At 44.7% G+C, this 18,957-nt stretch overlaps 1 protein-coding gene across 1 annotated transcript; it reads right to left on the bottom strand.

The window, feature by feature from the left end:
- Positions 1 to 8,510: 8,510 nt before the first annotated feature.
- Positions 8,511 to 18,491, bottom strand: LOC116822109 (GTPase IMAP family member 3-like). Its single transcript, XM_075063371.1, has 4 exons — positions 18,485 to 18,491; positions 11,433 to 12,184; positions 10,760 to 10,840; positions 8,511 to 8,645 (listed from the first exon to the last, which is right to left on the bottom strand). The coding sequence occupies exons 1-4, from the start codon at positions 18,489 to 18,491 to the stop codon at positions 8,511 to 8,513; spliced, it is 975 nt and encodes a 324-aa protein (XP_074919472.1).
- Positions 18,492 to 18,957: the final 466 nt, after the last annotated feature.

The raw sequence follows: 18,957 nt of genomic DNA, 5'->3' as shown, positions 1-18,957 counted from the left end.
TCGATATTAATGACGACGTCGTGTGAACGGATACAGTGTTAAATCGGTATATCGGCCATTAAACCGATTTAAAGTCGCAGTGTAGACCTGGCCTATGTCATCTACCTTTTCCCCAAATACTGAAAAGAAATATTTCTTGAACACTTCTCTTTTTCCACATTATTGCTGTCAGTTCTACCATTTCCAGACAGTACTGGACCAGTACCTTTATCAGGTGTGACCAGGGTCACAGGAAAAAGAAGCCTCAATTAGGGCCAAACTGCAAAGAATGGGGGCAAACAATCCCCAAAGCTGGATATTCCAATACTTAGATTCACCAAGCCAGCATCAAGCAGCTTCTATAATACCTCACTGGTTACCCAGAAGCCAAAACACAGTTGCCTTAGAGCAACCCAGCCCCATGCATTCCACCTAGACACTCAAGTCAGATGTGATAGGGGAGCAGGTGCAACCAGCATTTTTCAGCATTTCTTTCCAGTCCATTACGTGGGTGGTACGCCCCAGAGAATGGTGGGTGGACCAGGTACACCCCAACTGCAGCACATACCTAGAAGGGTTGAAGCAACAATTTAATTGAGGAGTGAGAAGACGCACATGGAATCGTCACTGGAAAAGGGATTTGTGGGCAGCAGGAAACACAGGGCTGGGTGTATGAAATCTGGGGAACCGTTGGATAAGTAAGTAACTGATAAGCCAGAATGTAAATATGCAGCAGCAAATCAATGAGCTACTGGCACAGCAACTGTATGCAATCTCAATGAGATGGAAAAGGACAGCAAAAGTGAACCTGCAGCTAACTCAGTGGACAGGAACCTCATGACATGGGTGGGGGGTGGCTTCAGAAAGCTAACTTGGGAAGGGAAGGGAATACAAAATGCTCAGCTCTGGGACTGGCACCTCTTTAATAGTTACCATGGTACCTTGGAATGGGATGGCTGCTAAGGTGGTCCCCATGAGTCCTATGGGAATAATAAGACAGTGAGGAGCTCCCTGGGAACCACTGGAGGATAAATGGGGATGATAGAATGGTGTAAAATGGACAATAATTCTGTTAAGTAATTGTTTGTCCAGAGAAAATATTTGAATGTGTCCCTCCCCAGTGGCCATGGAGGTGCAGAATTAACATCCTGTTGCAAATAGGGACCATTAGGGGGGATATTTATGGGGTGTTTTCTGAGAATGTGCATAACGTTTGGGGACCAAGCATCTGGCACAGTTACAGACATCTACACACTGCCATCAGGACTATGGTACGCGAATGGATCTGTGGAACTCATTGCTGTGAACAATTGAACCAGTGTGTACTACCTAATTCCATACCACGTGGTCAAGCTGGCTTGGACAAAACCCCATTTTTCTGTCAATATCCAGTGGACTTGTGATATGGACAAAAGTACACGGACGCTGCAGAGGCAGCTCGCTGCAACTGCCAATAGCTGGACACATTTCAACTACACACTCCAGAATGGTGTTACAGGGTTTTAACCCTGGCAAAAGGGAAGAAGCAGAGTTTTTGGTAATGGCCTGAATTTTGGACTACGTCACAAGGGTCAGGGCTCCTGATGTTACAGTGGATCATTATGGTTGTTGACCTATTATTAAGAATACTAATCCTGCAACGTATACTGTCGTGGCTACGGGGGACACAGCCCCACAAAGAACAACCTCTATGTATAAGTAATGTAATAGGCCCTCCGCCAAAGTGTAACCGATAACCCGGACGCATTCTTCTCGGGCCCATCACTGTGGGGAGTCTGATTGGACTAATTGGACTATACCTGCAGTATGTCCGTACAAGGGAAGGTGCAGGGCCCTATACTGCATAGGGAGCAGTGGAGCCCTGACACATTCCATCTTAATACCTGGCCCTCTCAGGAAATGTGTCACCACATGTCCTATACTTTTCCCGGACACCTGGGCAGGAGGATCCCAGAAGGAAAAAGGGGTGGAGTGTTAGCATATAAGTCTGTTTGTTAGCCTGAGATAGAATCTGGGGTTTGACTTTTGATACTCTTACATCCTTACTAATGTGTGAAGAACAAAGAAACTGTGAAAAGACCAGGAGTACTTGTGGCACCTTAGAGACTAACAAATTTATTTCAGCATGAGCTTTTGTGAGCTACAGCTCACTTCTTCGGAGGCACAGAATGGAACACACAGACAGGAGATATTTATACATACAGAGAACATGAAAAAATGGAAGTATGTATACCAACAGGAAGAGTCTAATCAATTGAGATGAGCTATCATCAGCAGGAGAAAAAAAAACTTTTGAAGTGATAATTAAGATGACCCACAGAAGGTGTGAGGAGAACTGTGCTGCATTTCCCACAACCAGCCGGGTTTGTTAGTATAATGGGAAGAGAAAAGAGATGGAGAGGGCATGGTGGGAATGCAATGTAGAGGCTCACACTGCCTCAGTTCCTATCATGAGGCAAGGTCAAGCAACCAGTCCGGATGGTCAAGAGGGATTAGGGGGGTGGTACAACACACTAAAAAGACCAGAGAAATGCCTGCCCCTGACTAGAGTATAACCTCTCTCCTTACTCCTCCAGTGGGGTAGAAAAGAGGTGGGACAAAAATCCCAACTCACGACCCTCCAGAGCAGAACATGACCAGAAGCGGTAAGGGCTGTGACTAGGTGTGTACAGTACAGGTATATTTGAGCCTGCTAAGAAGGAGGAGGGGGAGTGGGAAGGGGAATGGGGCAATTGGGAGTTGGGAACAGGGGAAGTGGGCCATGGGGTAAAGGCCTGTGGTGTCAGAGCTGGGAACAGAACACTGGGGAACAGACTCAATCTGCGTATAGAGATAAGCCTGACAAGTGTGAAGGGCTTCGGAATGTGCTTGCTTGGAAACTAAACCCCAATAAACATCACATTGTCTGCACTTGGACTTCTGGTCTTTTGCAGCTTGCTGTCTGCAGGACAAGAACCAGGGGAGGGGGTGAATGGAAGGCCCCCTGATAGCAAGCAGTCAGAGCAGCTGCTTTTCTAAGGGCCATGTGTCTTGTGTCAGTTGTAAGAAGCTGAACTCAGGAGCAGGAAGCAGGCTGTGTTCCCTAACTCTGAAGCATTTTTGCAGCAGGTTCGTTATACTGTTAACCATCTACCAGGGAAGCTTGGGCAATGCTAATTATAGCAAGGAGAAATTGGGAGGGAACAATAACTTCTATTTTAATTCTATGGATTGAATGTTTTGATTTTAGCCAAATGATTCTAGCTAACTTTCACCAACTTTTCTGTAACTGTAGTAATGGGAAAAGAGTCATTTATATTTTGTTATTCTCAGTTTTTGTGTAACCCTTCTGCTCGTCAGAGTTGGCAGCAACAAGGGCTGGGTTAGTACCTAGGGGTTCCATTTCAATAATGCAATTCAAAACCGGCTCGAGCCCCGACCCAGTGACCTGGAACAACTACATACCACCACCCCCCGGGCGCCTCTAGAAGGCCATACTGCCCCACTTAACTCCACTCACCATCCCACAAACTGATCAGCTCTGCTCCTCATCCCATGGGCCATTCCAACCATCCCACAAACTGCACTGCTTTGCCAGCTGCTTAGCAATATATCTTCAGGCTCCCCCACTAGTTAATACAGCATTCAGTGATCTCAGCTCCCAGCAATCTTAGCTCTTTAGTGATTTCCCCTCTTAGTGGTTCCTGCTTGTAGTAGGAGAGCCTCAGTGCTAGTGCCTAGCATTAGCCCAAAGTGAATTCAGCACAGCAGCCTGTAACTAGGCTTCTAATAGAATCAAAATTAACTGTGGAGAGAGGAGAAGGTGCAATTGGTGTTTCAGGCAGTCCAGGGTCGGGTCGGGTCGGGTCGGGTCGGGTCGGGTCCCTCTCTCTCAATTTACAGAGTTTTGGAACCCATGTCCCTTGTCTAGCAAGTGCTACTGAGTTGATAGCGAGTCCCTCTGTCATAAAACAGTTCCACTGGCCTTGATTCACATAATCAGGGTAACAACATTTTATTCTTCCTGCCCGAATAACAGAGAAACTGGGGATCCTACAGCAGCCAAAGTGACTATTTGGATGGCTGTGGGCTCATGCTAGGCGGGGTGGGTGTGCCTATGCAAACAAGAACAGTCCCTGAAGTTCTTTTCCACAACTCGCCATAATTCACAGGTTGGACGTTAGGAAAAACTTTCTGTCAGGGTAGTTAAGCACTGGAATAAATTACCCAGAGAGGTTGTGGAATCTCAGTCATTGGAGATTTTTAAGAGCAAGTTAGATGAACCTCTGTCAAAGATGGTCTAGATCAGGGGTGGGCAAACTTTTTGGCCCAAGGGCCACATTGGAGTGAGGAAATTGCTTGCAGAGCCATGGCTGTAGGGCTGAGGCAGGTGGTTGAGGTGCGGGAGGGAGTGTGGGATGTGGGAGGGGTGCGGTGTGCAGGAAGGGGGTCAGGGTAGGGGGATGGGTTGTGGGGTGCAGGAGGAGTTTGGGGTGTGGGCTCCAGCCTGGCACCGCTTACCAGGAGTGGCTCTGGGGTGGCAGCAGCACTTCCTGCCTGCCTGCCCTGGCCCCGCGCCGCTCTGCTCCGGGAAGTGACCAGGACCATGTCCCTGCCTGCCCTCGGGGAGTGGGAGCAGAGGGCTCTCCCTACCTGTGATACCTCCCCTGAAGCTCCTATTGGCTGTGGTTCCCTGTTCCTGGCCAATGGGAGCTTCGGGGGAGGTATTCACAGGCAAGAAAAGCACACGGAGCTCTCTGTTCCCCCTCCCCCAGGGGCCGCAGGGACATGGTGCTGGCCGCTTCCCGGAGCAGAGTGGGGCCCATAGCACCATGGAGGTGGCAAATCCGCAAGCCAGATTCAAAGCCCTGACAGGCCGAATCCGGCCCATGGGCAGTAGTTTGCCCACCCCTGATGTATGGGTTTTGGAGACCAGAGTGGCTGAACTGGAGGAGCTGAGGGAGACAGAGATGTGCATAGATGAGACTTTCCGGGGCATAGTAGAATGGTCCCACCCCTAGTCTGGCAAACTCTGTGCTGTTGAGGAGGATAAAAGTCCCAGGGAAGGAGAACATCCAACTGAAGCAGAGGGAAATGATCCTATAGATGGGACACTCCCTCCAGATGATGCTGTGGTATCCTCTTGCCCTGTCTTCTGTAACCTACCATTTAAATCAGTTTCTGTCACCAGATGACTGGAGGAGAGCTAATGTGACACCAATTTTTAAAAAGGGCTCTGGAGGTGATCCAGCAATTACAGGCCTATGAGAAACCCTAACAATGGTATAATCCTATTATTTGAAGGAGAGATTAAATTGTTAATAATGCTATAAAAATTGGGATGTTTCCAATAAATATCTCTATTCTGCATTTAGAATGAAGCAGGTTGACATGTCCGTATCCCATGAGGATGATGAAGTACATCCCAATCCATTAGTAACCAAGTTAAACATTGTCTACTAGGAATAAATGTCTGAGATGAAGTCCGCTATCTGGTGCACAGTACATATGGCACAGGGGTAGCATATGCATGGACAGCTGTTTCCTGTTTCAATTGCTATAACTGCGTACACATAACAGGCTTGGTGCCACTAAGCACATGGCATTCTGGGCAGGTATCCCATGGTCCTTTGCCTCACTGCCAGTCTCTGTGCATTCTAGGATTGTTCTCTCTGCACATTGCTCAAGCCAGGAAGATGCTTGTAGAATTCTGGTCAAACTCCAAAGTCCCGTGATTCTCCTCCCTCTGTCCCACGGCTCCTCTCCTTATGGGTGTACTAGAGCCACTCTGAGAGCTTGAATCATTTTCAAACTGTTGTCAACCAGCATAGACAAAACAATGATAAACACTGTGAAGCTGGCAACTCCAAATACAGAGAGGCTGTTGGGAAATTATCTGATGTCTTGGCTCCAGGTGGGTTTGGCTTTCAGCGTACAGGACACTGCCTTCTGATAATGGCTAGACAAGTGGTGATTTGTGTTTACTGATCACCTAAGAACTGTGCACATTGTAAACCTATGCTAAAATATCCAATTATTTTTGTAAACTCATCCTTTCCCCCACCCCTCCATCTTCTGCCACTTGTTTGTTTCACCCCGCTATGATGGGCTGGATAAAGCCCACATTGGAGCGATAAGTGTGCAAGAACAATTCTGGGTCCATGAAGCCCTGCCCTGACAGCCCTGCTGGGCATGGTCCAGTTGGAGGAGGGACTTAAAGGGGAATCTCTTCAGCACAGCAGGGTGGTGGATGAAGAAAGTAAGATCTGCGCTCACAGCTATAGAGGGGCTATACCTAGAGGCTATTCCAGGGGAGGTCTGCTGCACAGAACAAGGACCCCCCTCACTTGCTGAGACCCATAGACCACACTGCCAGGGGCAACTGGAAGTCATGACATGCCTCGGGGGGGTGGGTAGAGAGATAGCAAGAGACTCAAGAAAGAGCATTAGCCCAGCTGCAGGTAGAGGACATCTGCCTTTCAGTGCTCACAGGAACCCAGTAGAGTGAGAGGGACTGGGGCCCCCATCCCCTCTGCCTCCACAGACTCTAGCCGCTAGGAGAGGAGGCTTGTATTACATCTTGTATTTTTCGCTCTAAGCTTGTGGACACAGGGACTGTTTTTACTATATGTTTGTACTGCACCTAGCCCAATGGGGTTCTGAGTTGGTTGAGGTGACTAGATGCTACTTCATTATTATCAATTATTTCATTACTATCTGGAGGGATGAACGTTCGATCTTCTGTGCTTGATTTTTATCCAGAATTGCTCTGGAGGTGCTAGGAGAGCTTTGAGACACAACTTGTACTTTGGGCAGGTTTCTTCCTGGTTGCTGAGGCATTGGCTTCTTGACTTGTGAAGATGGCCAGTGCCTCTCTTGAGGAAAGACGGTACAAATTCCTTGAATGGATTGCTAATGTTTGACCTCAGCTCAGAAACACCTGACAATTTATCCAATTGGGAACCAAAAGTTAGTATTCCATTTTGGTTACCATTATGGAAAAGGAGGTGCCAAGGCAACTCAGATTATGTCTCAGATTTCCTGAATCCTGGGTAATTTGGTTTCTAACCTCCACATGGCACAGCAACTGCTTCTGTGTCATTGGTTAATATTCTCCTCATGATGGATGAAGATCAGGCGCTAGCTCCACAAAGGAACTTAAGCTCCTAACTGCCATGTTAAATGCCTGTATCAAAATTTTAAATTTTCCAAATCCCAGCTCCACTGTCACTTAACCCTGCAGACACCTAAATTTCCTGTTGTAAAGACCCCAAAGTGCCCAAATTTATGCTTCTGTGAAAAGCTGAGTCCTGACAACATCTAACTCACATCTAAGCCCCATGAGATGTGCAAACTAGTAATTTCCTGCCCGTGACCTAGCTCACCTGTAGTGCCCAAATGATGGCTGAGGGATAAGTGGCTCCCCCCACTATACCTGCTAGCCCAGTGGATTTGGCACTCATCCACTGTATAGGACAGCGAAGTTCAAATCCTTGCTCTGCCTAGTATTGAACTGGGACTTGAACCCCGTTCTCCCCCTCCCAAATGAGTTCTCTAATCACCAGGCTATTGGCTGTAATAGAGGAGGTGTTACTCAGCCTCTCCTGTTCAAGGTATTTGACTTTGTATGACATGGAATCACAGAAATGTAGGGCTAGAAGCATAGGTGCTGACTCCCAGGATCTCCAGGGCTGCAGCACCCACAGAGAAAAATTAGTATGTGCTCCGCAGCCACCAGCAGCCAAGCTCCACCCTGCCTCCTCCCAGTGCTTCCCACCCACCAGCCACCTAACAGCTGTTTGGCAGCACTTAGGACTTTCAGGGAGGGAGGGGGAGGAGCAGGGGCTTGGCACATTCAGGGGAGGAGGTGGAGAAGAGGTGGGGCAGGGACTTGGAAGGGGGTAGGATGGAGGAGGGGCAGTGCAGGGGCAGGGCGGTTGAGCACCCAGTGGGCAGAGGGAAAGTCGGTGCCTACGGCTGGAAGGGACCTCAAGAGGTTGTCTAGCCCAGCCCTCTGCACTGAGGCAGGACCAAGTAAACCTAGACCACCCCTGAGTCGTGTTTGTCTAACCAGGTCTTAAAAACCTCCAGTTGTGGGGATTCCACAACCTCTCGTGTAAACCTATTCCAGAGCTGAACTACTAAGGGTTAGAACGTGTTCCTCATATCTAATCTAAATCTCCCTTGCTGCACAGGAGTCCCATTCCTTGTTCTACCTTCAGTGACCATGGAGAGCAATTGATCACTGTCCTGTTTGTAACAGCCCTTCCCATATTTCCACATGTTACAGACAGGTGCTGAAGGAGTAGCTCATCCTGTTCTCTGGTTTGATTAGTGGTCTAAAGCAGACTATCTCCAGTACCCCTCCTGGGTTTTGTTAGTTAGCACATTGATCCATATGCATTCAAGGTCCTATGGGTCTGAGTTACCAAAATTTCTAAAAGAGGTTATGGTGTCTTTAACATAGAGTGTTCTCCCATCCCCAGTTCTTTTGTTCACTGTCCTGCCTAAACAGGTTATAAATAGTGATTTAAACTTTCAAAACCTAAGACTCATCCCACCAGGTTAAAGTAATGCCAGTTTGAAGGGATATAGGCCCACATTGGGTTCGGGTGAACTTTGGTTTTAAACTGAGTTGGGATATTAATGTGAGCAATAGGCCCAAAGCATCCAAATATTGTACCGATCTATAAAAAGGGAAATAAGGACAACCCAGGGAATTACAGACCAGTCACCTTAACTACAGTACAAGGAAAAATAATGGATCAAAAAATTAAGCAATCAATTTGCAAACACCTAGAAGACAATAAAGACAGTCAGCATGGATTTGTCAAGAACAAATCACATCAAACCAACCTAATAGTTTCTTTGACAGGGTAACAAGCCTTGTGGATGGGGGGAAGCAGTATATCTTGATGCAGTAAGGCTCTTGATACTGTCTTGTATGACCATGTCATAAACAAGCTAGGGAAATATAAGGTGGGTACATAACTGGTTGGAAAACCATTCCCACAGAGTAGTTATCAGTGGTTTACAGTCAAACTGGAAGGGCCTATTGAATGGGGTGCTGCAGGGATCAGTTCTGGGTCCGGTTCTGTTCAATATCATCATCAATGATTCAGATAAAGACATAGATAATATGCCTATAAAATTTGTGGATGATACCAAGTCGGGGGATGCTGTAAGTGCTTTCCAGGATAGGGTTAAAATTCAAAATGATCTTGACAAACTGGAGAAATGGTTTGAAGGAAACAGGATGAAATTCAATAAGGACATAAGAAATGTGTGGACAAATTGGAGAAAGTCCAGAGAAGAGCAAACATGATTCAAGGTATAGAAAACATGACCTATGAGGTAAGATTGAAAAAAAGTGGTTTGTTTAGTCAGGAAAAGAGAACACTGGGGGAGGGGCATAATAACAATTTTCAATTACATAAAAGGTTGTTACAAGAAGGAGGGAGACAAGGCAACTCAGATTATCCTTAACCTCTGAGGATAGAGCAACAAACAATGGGCTTAAATTGCAGCAAGGGAGGTTTACGTTGGACATTAGAAAAAACTTCACAGTAGTTAAGCAATGGAATAAATTGCTTGGGTTGAGGAATCTCTATTATTGAAGATTTTTAAGAGCAGCTTAGACAAACATGTCAGGGATGATCTACATAACATTTAGTCATGTCTTGAATGTCTAAAAGACTTCCTGAGTCCTTCAATTTTATGATTTTGTGAAATGATGTATGTTCATGAGCAGATTCAAGTTTTTGTTGTGATCTTTTTGGGAGTTTTGGACTGAACTCAGTAGTTAACTGGTGTTCCGCAGCATTCTCAAAGGAGAAACATGAACTTGTTGACAACATCCCACAGTGCTTCATGGTACTTCCTCCAAACCCTCACATGAACCTCAATCTCTTTTGCACATGCAGCCACCAACAAGTCACAAGTTAACATCTCTGTGATCCATCCACCTCTCCAATAAAAGAGACTCAGAATACTTGACCTAAAGTCTCCTGACACCCCAGGTGGCAATGTGTCCTTCCCCCAACAATACCATTCCCTTGTCTCCCCAGTAGCCATGCTGCCAACCATGTTCCTTCCTTCCCACACTTTTACCTCATTCTCTTACCCACCCACTCATGCCCAGCCTATGGCCATGGGTCATCAATGAAATGAGCAACATAGGAGGCCTTATTGAAGTTTCCCCCTGAATTGGCATGTTATAGTGAAGCTCCTGACAGCAAGTTATACTGCATCCTTCACTAGTCAGCAAAATTCTGGCCCAGTCAGTTTGCATATTTTTAAAATTGATTCAGTACCTGTGACTGTGTAGGGTAGCAGCCATCAGCTTCTGGATCAGCATCTTTTAAAGTGACTGTGCAGTAACAGGACTTTGATGTGTGTAGAGCGTTATTTCTTACATGCACAAAGCAGGGGTCTTCTCGATCATAACAATGTTGGGCTTCCTATGGAGAACTCTGGGAATGCTTGTGCTGCTGTTGGCACTCTTGCTTTGCCTCATCCACCCTTCTACTTTCCCAGACATATTGCAGGGTGATGAGATAGTTTCCCCTCCTTCAGAACCAGTCTGCTAGTGTTTATCCTTTAATCCCCTGAGTATATGCATGACTATGAATATACTACATATGGTTTTGCATAGATTAGGGGCCCACTTGCAGTCAAATCAAAGCCATGCTGAAACACTTGCTGGCACATCAGACAAATTAGAAGGGTTTGATTCCTGGTGTCAGTGAAGAAATACTCCCATCCCCATGACAGCAGAGCATTTTCTGTGAGGGGCTCTTACCTTTGGAATGTTGCCCTCTGCACACTGGTCCGAAACAGTCTGACACTGCTGACCTTCTGCACACCCTGCAATGTTCATATGCTAAAAGACAGAAGCAGTTGTAGGGGGTGGCTCTGTTTGGGAAGAGAGTCTGGTGTGAGGGGAGAGTTTAAATGGACACTGGGCCTGCTGACTCTTCATCGCTATAAATTAGGTGTTGTTTGAAATGACCAAAATTTGATACAATGAGATTTTAATGGAAATGCTGCCATGTTTTTTACACAAAAAAAGTACAGATTTGACACATCCATATAAATCCTTATTGGAATCTCTTGTGAGAAGTTAATGTAAAACAAATCTAAATGACTTCATCTAATCATAATTTGCATGTTTGTCTTTGCTGTACTAGTGGTAAGAAGCTGAACTATAGAACATAGGAAGCTGTAGAATTAGAATGAAGAGAAATTCTGTCCATGATTATTAATAAACTACATTTCAACTCCAAGAGAAAAACAGATAGGAAACTGAGTTACCGTCATTAACCAAACCAGTAATTATACAATGAAAGAATGCACCTCCATCCTCTCCTACATATAGCACATCCTATCCTACATATAGCATATATCACAAATACCACAGGTCTCCACAGATAAACTTTAATTATACAACATGCTTTCCTAATTCTGTTTAATACCCAACGCTGCTCAGCTTCTGCTGCATCTCTTTGGTTTGCTATGTGCTGTTTCACTTTTTCTCCAAAGTTTCTGCATTTTTCTTCAAAGTTTCCATTATCATCACTGAGCATCACCTCTGCCTTGAAATATAATTCACTGGTATAATATGAGTTTCCGTTCTCCCGCACCATTCTCTCAGCTACTTCTATCAGCTTATTAACCTGCTCTTTCTGTTCTGCTCCAGTTGCTTTGTTATTGAAAGCACAGTATCTGTTGCCACACTTTTGAATCAGCATCTGGAGATCTCTGTTATCTGAGTATTTCACATAGTCACTCAGTGAACCATCCCCTAAATCTTCTTTACGGGTGAACAGGACAATCATGTACCTCATGGCTTCAACTCCAAAAATCTCCTGTATTCGCTTCACTGCTTCCTTGTCTTCTGCAGTGTAACGGCCCAGCTGGGTCACCAGCAGCAGAACGTGGGGGCCTGGGACAGAGAGTGCGATACAGCGACTGATCTCTTGGTAAGTGTCTGTACAGCAGATCTTTGGATTAAAAATTGCAGGAGTATCAACCACTCGAATCGTCTTCCTATTCCAGATCCTACTGCCAGCTTTACAAATCGTAGTTACTGTCTGTCCTCCCAGTTTGGATGCAAACACTCTCTCATCAAGGATGGTGTTTCCTGTTGCACTTTTCCCAGCTCCTGTTTTACCTACAAGGATGATTCTCAGTTCTGATTCCCCGTATTGGCGGTGGTAATACGAATCTGTTCAGAACAAAAATGGTAATGTCACTTCAGAGGTGATAAAGTTCAGCAGTGGGGAGGGGGGAGACTGATGTTTTGACATTACAACAAAGACACTGATTTCTTGGGTGCAATCTTGCCTAACGCTGCTTTGCTGTGTGGCCTGAGTTAAACCACCACCCTTCCCTGTGTCTCAGTACCACCACCCCTGTAATGGAGTAAAAGCAGCAGAGAATCCTGTGGCACCTTATAGACTAACAGACGCTTTGGCGCGTGAGCTTTCGTGGGTGAATACCCACTTCATCAGACGCAGACGTCTGACGAAGTGGGTATTCACCCAGGAAAGCTCACGCTCCAAAACGTCTGTTAGTCTATAAGGTGCCACAGGATTCTCTGCTGCTTTTACAGATCCAGACTAACACGGCCACCCCTCTGATACCTGTAATGGAGTGGCAGCGCTGCTATAGTTAAGGCTGAGAATCACTTATTGTTCAAAGGATGACTTTTCTAAATCCTCTAAAACCCACTTAGATTGTCTCAGCATTTGCTGTGCCTCACGGGGGATCTAGGGCAGGATCAGTGATCTACACTTGGGGTAATTTGAGCCAGGAGTTCCTTAGAGAAAGGCTCCCTAAAAATATCATGTGACTGTGACGTTATGAGTATAATATAATATCTCATTGAAAGGTGACAGGGCCAGAAAGAGTTAATTAACTCACCTCACCCACTGACCTGACCCCTGGGTGAACCTTAAGAACTGGTTAGCAAAATAGGTAAATGAATCGAGCTTTGAAATGCAAGTCTGCATTGTTAGAGGTAGAAGGGAAGGTGTTTGCTCAGGTCTTGGGATGTAAGCAAACAAGTCTTGTCTATTGCTATAGTTTTAATTCAAAGATCAAAAAAGGAATATTAGCATTTAAGATGATACTTGAGTGAAATAGTTATTATTGTCTATGTGTCTCTTTGAAGGTTGTGGTCACCTGTATCTGAACTGTTAAATGGATAAATTACTCTGTGCTAATGGCCAGGATTTTTGGGAGAAGGAGTTAAGCCTATTTTTTTCTCAGGTTGAAAGGCTGCTGGAAATGTATAAGAAGCCTGGGACACGATCTTTCTTCATCTCAGATCTGCTTTGGGTTTCAAGAGGGGGAAACCTTAAGCCACAAGGATTGAGATCCCCAGTCATTCACTGGAGCCACCGTGAATACGGACATTGGACTATAACCTATGGACTATTTCTAAAAGGACTTTTGGCAACTATTAGCTCACCTCTACTATGTATCTGAACCTCAAGAGTGGAATTCAAGTTTGTCTGTAGATTGATCTTTTAACCAACACTCTCTCTCTTTTCTAATAAATTTTAGCTTAGTTAATAAGAATTGTCTATAGCATGTATTTTGGGTAAAATCTAAGTTATAATTGGACCTGGGTACGTGGCTGATCCTTTGGGATTGGAAGAACCTTTTCTTTTATGTGATGAGATAAGATTTTCAGAAATCATCATCATATGTTTGACAGGTGCGTCTGGACGGAGGCCTGAGGCTGGGCACTTTAAGGGAACTGCGTGGTTTAAACTTCTAAGTAACCAGTGAGGTACTATAGAAGCTCTTTTGTGCTGGCTTGGTAAATCTAAGTAGTGGAATAACCACCAGCATTTGGGATTTGTCTGCCTTGTTTTGTTTGCAGTTCATCCTGATTGAGTGACCTCGGCTGGCTCCCATGGGCAGCACCATCACAGTGACATCAACACTTTTTGATTCTTCTAAGAATTGTTTTGCCTGCAGCTGGGGCTCTGACTGTGACACTGATCCTCCCTAAATGGCTATAACCCATTCAGGATTGATCTTAGCGAGTGCACCTACCCAGGTCTCCTTTGGGGAAGAAATACTGAAACAGTTAGTGCTGCTAAAGTTTAGACCTCAATATGGATTGACTCAAACTGATGCTCTAGAGAGAGTGAAATGTTCATATGCAGTAGCAATGGGGCTCTGTTGCAAGTCAGAAGTTTGCAGGGAGTCTGTAGTCACTGTAGCTTCATAGCTCAAGGTGACATACTGTGGTCCTCGAATCTGAACCTCTGAATAACACAGGCCCTAGAGCATCTGCAAAACATTTCCTAGCGCAGATATTTTAGAAAAACGTTCCTTGCATTTATCACTATAAGGCAGGTTTTCTAATCCTTTAATCATTCTCCTGGCTCTTCTCTGAACTTTCTCCAATTTATCACCATCCTTCTTGAGTTGCAGACACTGGAACTGGACATCGTATTCTAGCAGTGGCCATGCCAGTGCCAAATTCAGAGGTAAAATAACCTCTTTACTTTTACTTGAGATTCCACTGTTTATGCAGCCAAACAGCCCTTTGGGCCACAGCATCACAGCGAGAGCTCATGTTCAGCTGATTTGCCACCGCAATTCCCAAATCTTTTCCAGAGTCACTGCTTCCCAGGATAGAATCCTCCATCCTGTAAGTGTGGCCCCCATTCTTTGTTCCTAGATGTACACATTTACATTTAGCCATAATAAAACACATGTTTTCTTCTGCCCAGCTTGCCCCACAAACTAGATTGCTTCGTATCAGTGACCTGTGCTCTTCATTAGTAACCACTCCCCCAATGATTGTGTCATCTGCAAATGTTTATGTTTTCCTCAAGGTTCTTAATAAAAATATTAAATAGCACAGGATCAAGTATGGATCCCTGTGAAACCCTGCTAAACACACATCCATTCAACGATTCTTCCCCATTTACAGTTACATTTTGAGACCTACCAGTTAGACAGCTTTTAATCCAATTGATGTCTGCCAGGCTAATTTATATCTTTCAGGATTTAAAATCAAAATGTCATGTGGCACCAAGTCAAATGCCTTACAGAAGTGTGTCTATTACATCAACATTATTACCCTTCTCAACCAAACCTGCAATCTCATCAAAAAAAGACAGCAAGTTAGTTTGGCAGGATCTCTTTTTCCATGAACTCATGTCAATCGGCATTAATTATAAAACCCTCCTTTAATTCTTTACTAACCAATTCCCATATCAGCCACTCTATTATCTTGCCCAGGATCAACGTCAGACTGACAGGCCTATAATTACACAGGTCATCCTGTTTATCCTTTTATAATATTGACACAATCATAGCTTTCTTCCTGTCTTTTGGATCTTCCTCAGTGTTCTCAGACTGCCAAAAATCCATATTAACAGTCCAGCAAGCTCCTCAGCCACCTTTTTTAAAACTCTTTGATCCGAGTTATCTGGACCTACTGATTTAAACATGTTTGACTTTATTAGCCACTGTGTAATATCCTCTCGAGATAAAAGGGAAATGGCAAAAAGTCTTGTCATGTTATATGACTATATCATCTATTTTTCCCCAAATCTAGAACAGAAATATTGTTGAACACTTCTGCCTTTTCTGCATTCTTACTGAGAATTCTACCGTTACCATCTAGTAATGGACCAATGCCATTTTCAGTCTCCTTTTCTTCTTAATGTGTGTGTGTTGTGGCAAGGCACCTTCTTTGTCTCACCAGCTTCAGCACTTCTCCCTTTGGTGAGATGGGCTTGGGGTAAATCAACACCTATCTGCCGCACTGGGCAGACTTTCCCTGAACAGGCATTCAGGCTTGTCTGTTTCCCCTATGGGAAGAAGCACAGCCTCTCCTCCTGGAGATGCTCACTTCCCTGCTGCCATTAAGGTAGTAACAGCTTGTCTTCCTCGCTCTCTTCTCCTCTCAATAGGGGAGGGGATTTAAAATGGTCTCAGGCAGCCCTTCATTGGATTCAGGAAGCTGGTGATGGTGAAGCTGAAGTGGGGGATGGAGTACAAGGGCTAGCTGGTGTCTGTCGATGGCTACATGAACATGCAGCTTGCAAACACAGAAGAATACATAGATGGTGCATTGTCAGGACACCTTGGTGAAGTTTTCAGAAGATGTAATAAAGTTCTGTACATCAGAGGAGTAGAAGAAGGAGGAGAAGATGGAGAAATGAGAGAATAAGTTTGTATATTTCTGGAAAATAAAGATCAGTTTTTCACACATACAAAAATACCCTCTTGCAGCTGCCCAGCCTGACTTTGTCACAATGTGTGTGTGTGTGTGTATGGATAGATAGATAGATATTCACATACCCTCTAAACTAGGTCAGTTTTTAAATCAATACAGCCTTTTTCCTCCATTGTGGGATTATGGCATTTTCGGTATCTAATAAAGTGTTCTTAAACAATTTCAAATTATCATTTCTTTCTGAATTCTTCCTCCTGATTGAGTTGCATGTAATTAATTTTCTGGCTTTGTGAAATTGCCTTTTTAAAGAACAATGTGTGTGTGTATGTGTATATATCTGTCTATCATTGCTCTAGACTTTATTCTGTTTTCATTTTATAAATGTGGTCAAGTCATGATCAGTTGTACCTAAGCTACCATTATGTTTTATTTCTGTGATCAGTTCCTCTTTATCTGTCAAGATGAGGTCTAACATAGAACTCCCCTATGTTGGCTGCAACACTTTTTGAGGTAGGAAATTGTCATCTATAATGGATGTTTCAATATTGGCAGCATGAGACCTCCAGCATTTGTCACTCAAATTGAAATCCTTCATGATCACACACCTTTCCCTACTGTAATTTGGTGATCTGTAGCAGACACCAATTAACACCTCATCTTGTGGTTTATCTCTTAGGACATTGATCTATAAGCATTCAAGATCACTTTATTCCAAGTTATTAGTGACTCAGAAATAAGTAATGCCATTTTTGACATGGAATGCAACTCCTTCACCATTTGTGCCCATTTGATCATAGGCACCGACTCCATGGGTGTTCCAGGACTGGAGCACCCGTGGGGAAAAATTAGTCAGTGCTCTGCACCCACCATCAGGCAAGCTTCCCCCAGCCCCACCTCTTCCCTACATAGGGTGACCAGACAGTAAGTGTGAAAAATTGGGATGGGGTGGGGGTAATAGGAGCCTATATAAAAAAAACAAAAATTGGGATTGTTCCTATAAAATTGGGACATCTGGTCACCCTATCATTGGTGCAGGGGCAATGGATCCTGGGTCTCCCGTCGCCTAGTGGGTTTCCTAACCATGGGACTACAGAATCATTCTCCTTCTCTCTGGCCCAGTGACTATGTATCTATACACAGTGGAACAACTTCAGCAAGAGGGGCCGAGGGAATGCTTACCAGACTATCCTGTGCTTTAGTGGTTAATGCAGGGTCAGCAACCTTTCAGAAGTGCTGTGCCAAGTCTTAATTTATTCACTCTGATTTAAGGTTTCACGGGCCAGTCATACATTTTAACATTTTTAGAAGGGCTCTTTCTATAAATCTATAATATATAACTAAACTATAGTGGTATGTAAAGTAAATAAGGTTTTTTAAATGTTTAGGAAGCTTCATTTAAATTAAATTAAAATGCAGAGCCCCCTGGACCGGTGGCCAGGACCTGGGCAGTGTGAGTGCCACTGAAAATCAGCTCACGTGTCACCTTCAGCACATGTGCCATAGGTTGCCTACTCCTGGGTTAACACATGCTACTCAGACCTGTGGGAGACCCCTGTACAAGTCCAATCTCTGTTAAGCAGAAGGACGGAATGTGAACATGGGTCTCCAGCTGCCGGGGTGAATGTTCTAACCACAGGGCTAATCGGTAGAAGGCCCTGTCTCCTCCCTCTGGATTCTGAATGGGACCTGATCTAGCAGCCATCTTCGAGTGTGTATCCTGCACTGGGCCTTGCAGCAAGAAGGTAGGAACGTGCTCCTCTGCCTGTCTTGTCCCAGTTTGTGGATTGCGCTGGGCTCAGGCAGTCACATGCCTAGGGTGAGGCAGCATGTGAATGGCCAGATGCAGACACGTAGGCACCTAAGAGGATTTGTGTATCTCAGTGGGCCTTAAAACTGAGACTCAGGCACCTATGTAACTTTGGGAATCGGGGCACAGGATCTTGAGAGTTCCTGCTTTAGGAGGCCCCTGTGGAGTAAGTACCACGAATAGAGTTAGCATGGCACGTTCCTTGGCTTGCCAGACACAGCACATCTTCCCTTTCACTGAGGTGTCTGGGCTTTCTTGCTCCTCCCCTTTTAGGATATGTCTACACTTCGAGCTGGAGGGGTACATTTAACCTCAAGGTTAAATTAAATCCAGTATTTGGTCCTGCCATGAGGGCAGGGGACTGGACTTGATGACCTCTCGAGGTCCCTTCCAGTCCTAGAGTCTATGAATCTATGAGACACACCTGCACTAGTTCCGATAGCATTAGCATACTAAAAGTAGTGTGTAGCCATAGTAGCAGAAAGGGCTAGCCACCCATACCTACATACCTCGCATCTTAGGTACTTACCCGGGGGCCGCTAGCCAGTCACACCACTCAAGTCACTGTGACTACAACATATATGTAGAGCACTAGCTCAATCAATTTGTGTGGGTATCTGTCCTGGGCTCAACACATAAACATACCATGAGTGGCCATGGGAGGTTCCAGGTTGAGTGAGACCCCATCTGATTGACAGGCAATAATGCCTTTTAAATGGTAAGTGTTTAACTTCAGTTCCTTCTTATGCTTGTTCCACTAGGATTTAAAGGTACCTAAATCCCTAGTTATATTATTTAAATTATTTATAATTAAATTATGTAAATGAAAACTCTTATTTTGACAACATGCCTATCTCTGTAGTAGAGCAACTGATCCCATGGTAAGAGGAGAGAATAGGAGTGATAAGAATATAGGTGTTAATTAAAGAAAGACAAAACATTCACATGGCATGATACATATTCCTCAAGTGTACAAATGAGA

This window comes from Chelonoidis abingdonii, chromosome 2, assembly GCF_003597395.2.
Source record: "Chelonoidis abingdonii isolate Lonesome George chromosome 2, CheloAbing_2.0, whole genome shotgun sequence".
NCBI classification, from domain to species: domain Eukaryota; kingdom Metazoa; phylum Chordata; order Testudines; family Testudinidae; genus Chelonoidis; species Chelonoidis abingdonii.
Note: the sequence above shows the minus strand (reverse complement) of the source record. Positions and strands in the feature narration are given on the sequence as shown.

What these genes read in the sequence shown, in the direction of transcription:
- LOC116822109 (XM_075063371.1), bottom strand. An exon ending in CAGAAGCTGAGCAGCGTTGG is followed by an intron (nt 10,841 to 11,432) that starts GTATTAAACAGA and finishes TCTGTCTTTTAG; the next exon opens with CATATGAACATTGCAGGGTG. An exon ending in CAGAGGGCAACATTCCAAAG is followed by an intron (nt 8,646 to 10,759) that starts GTAAGAGCCCCT and finishes CCCTTTTTATAG; the next exon opens with ATCGGTACAATATTTGGATG.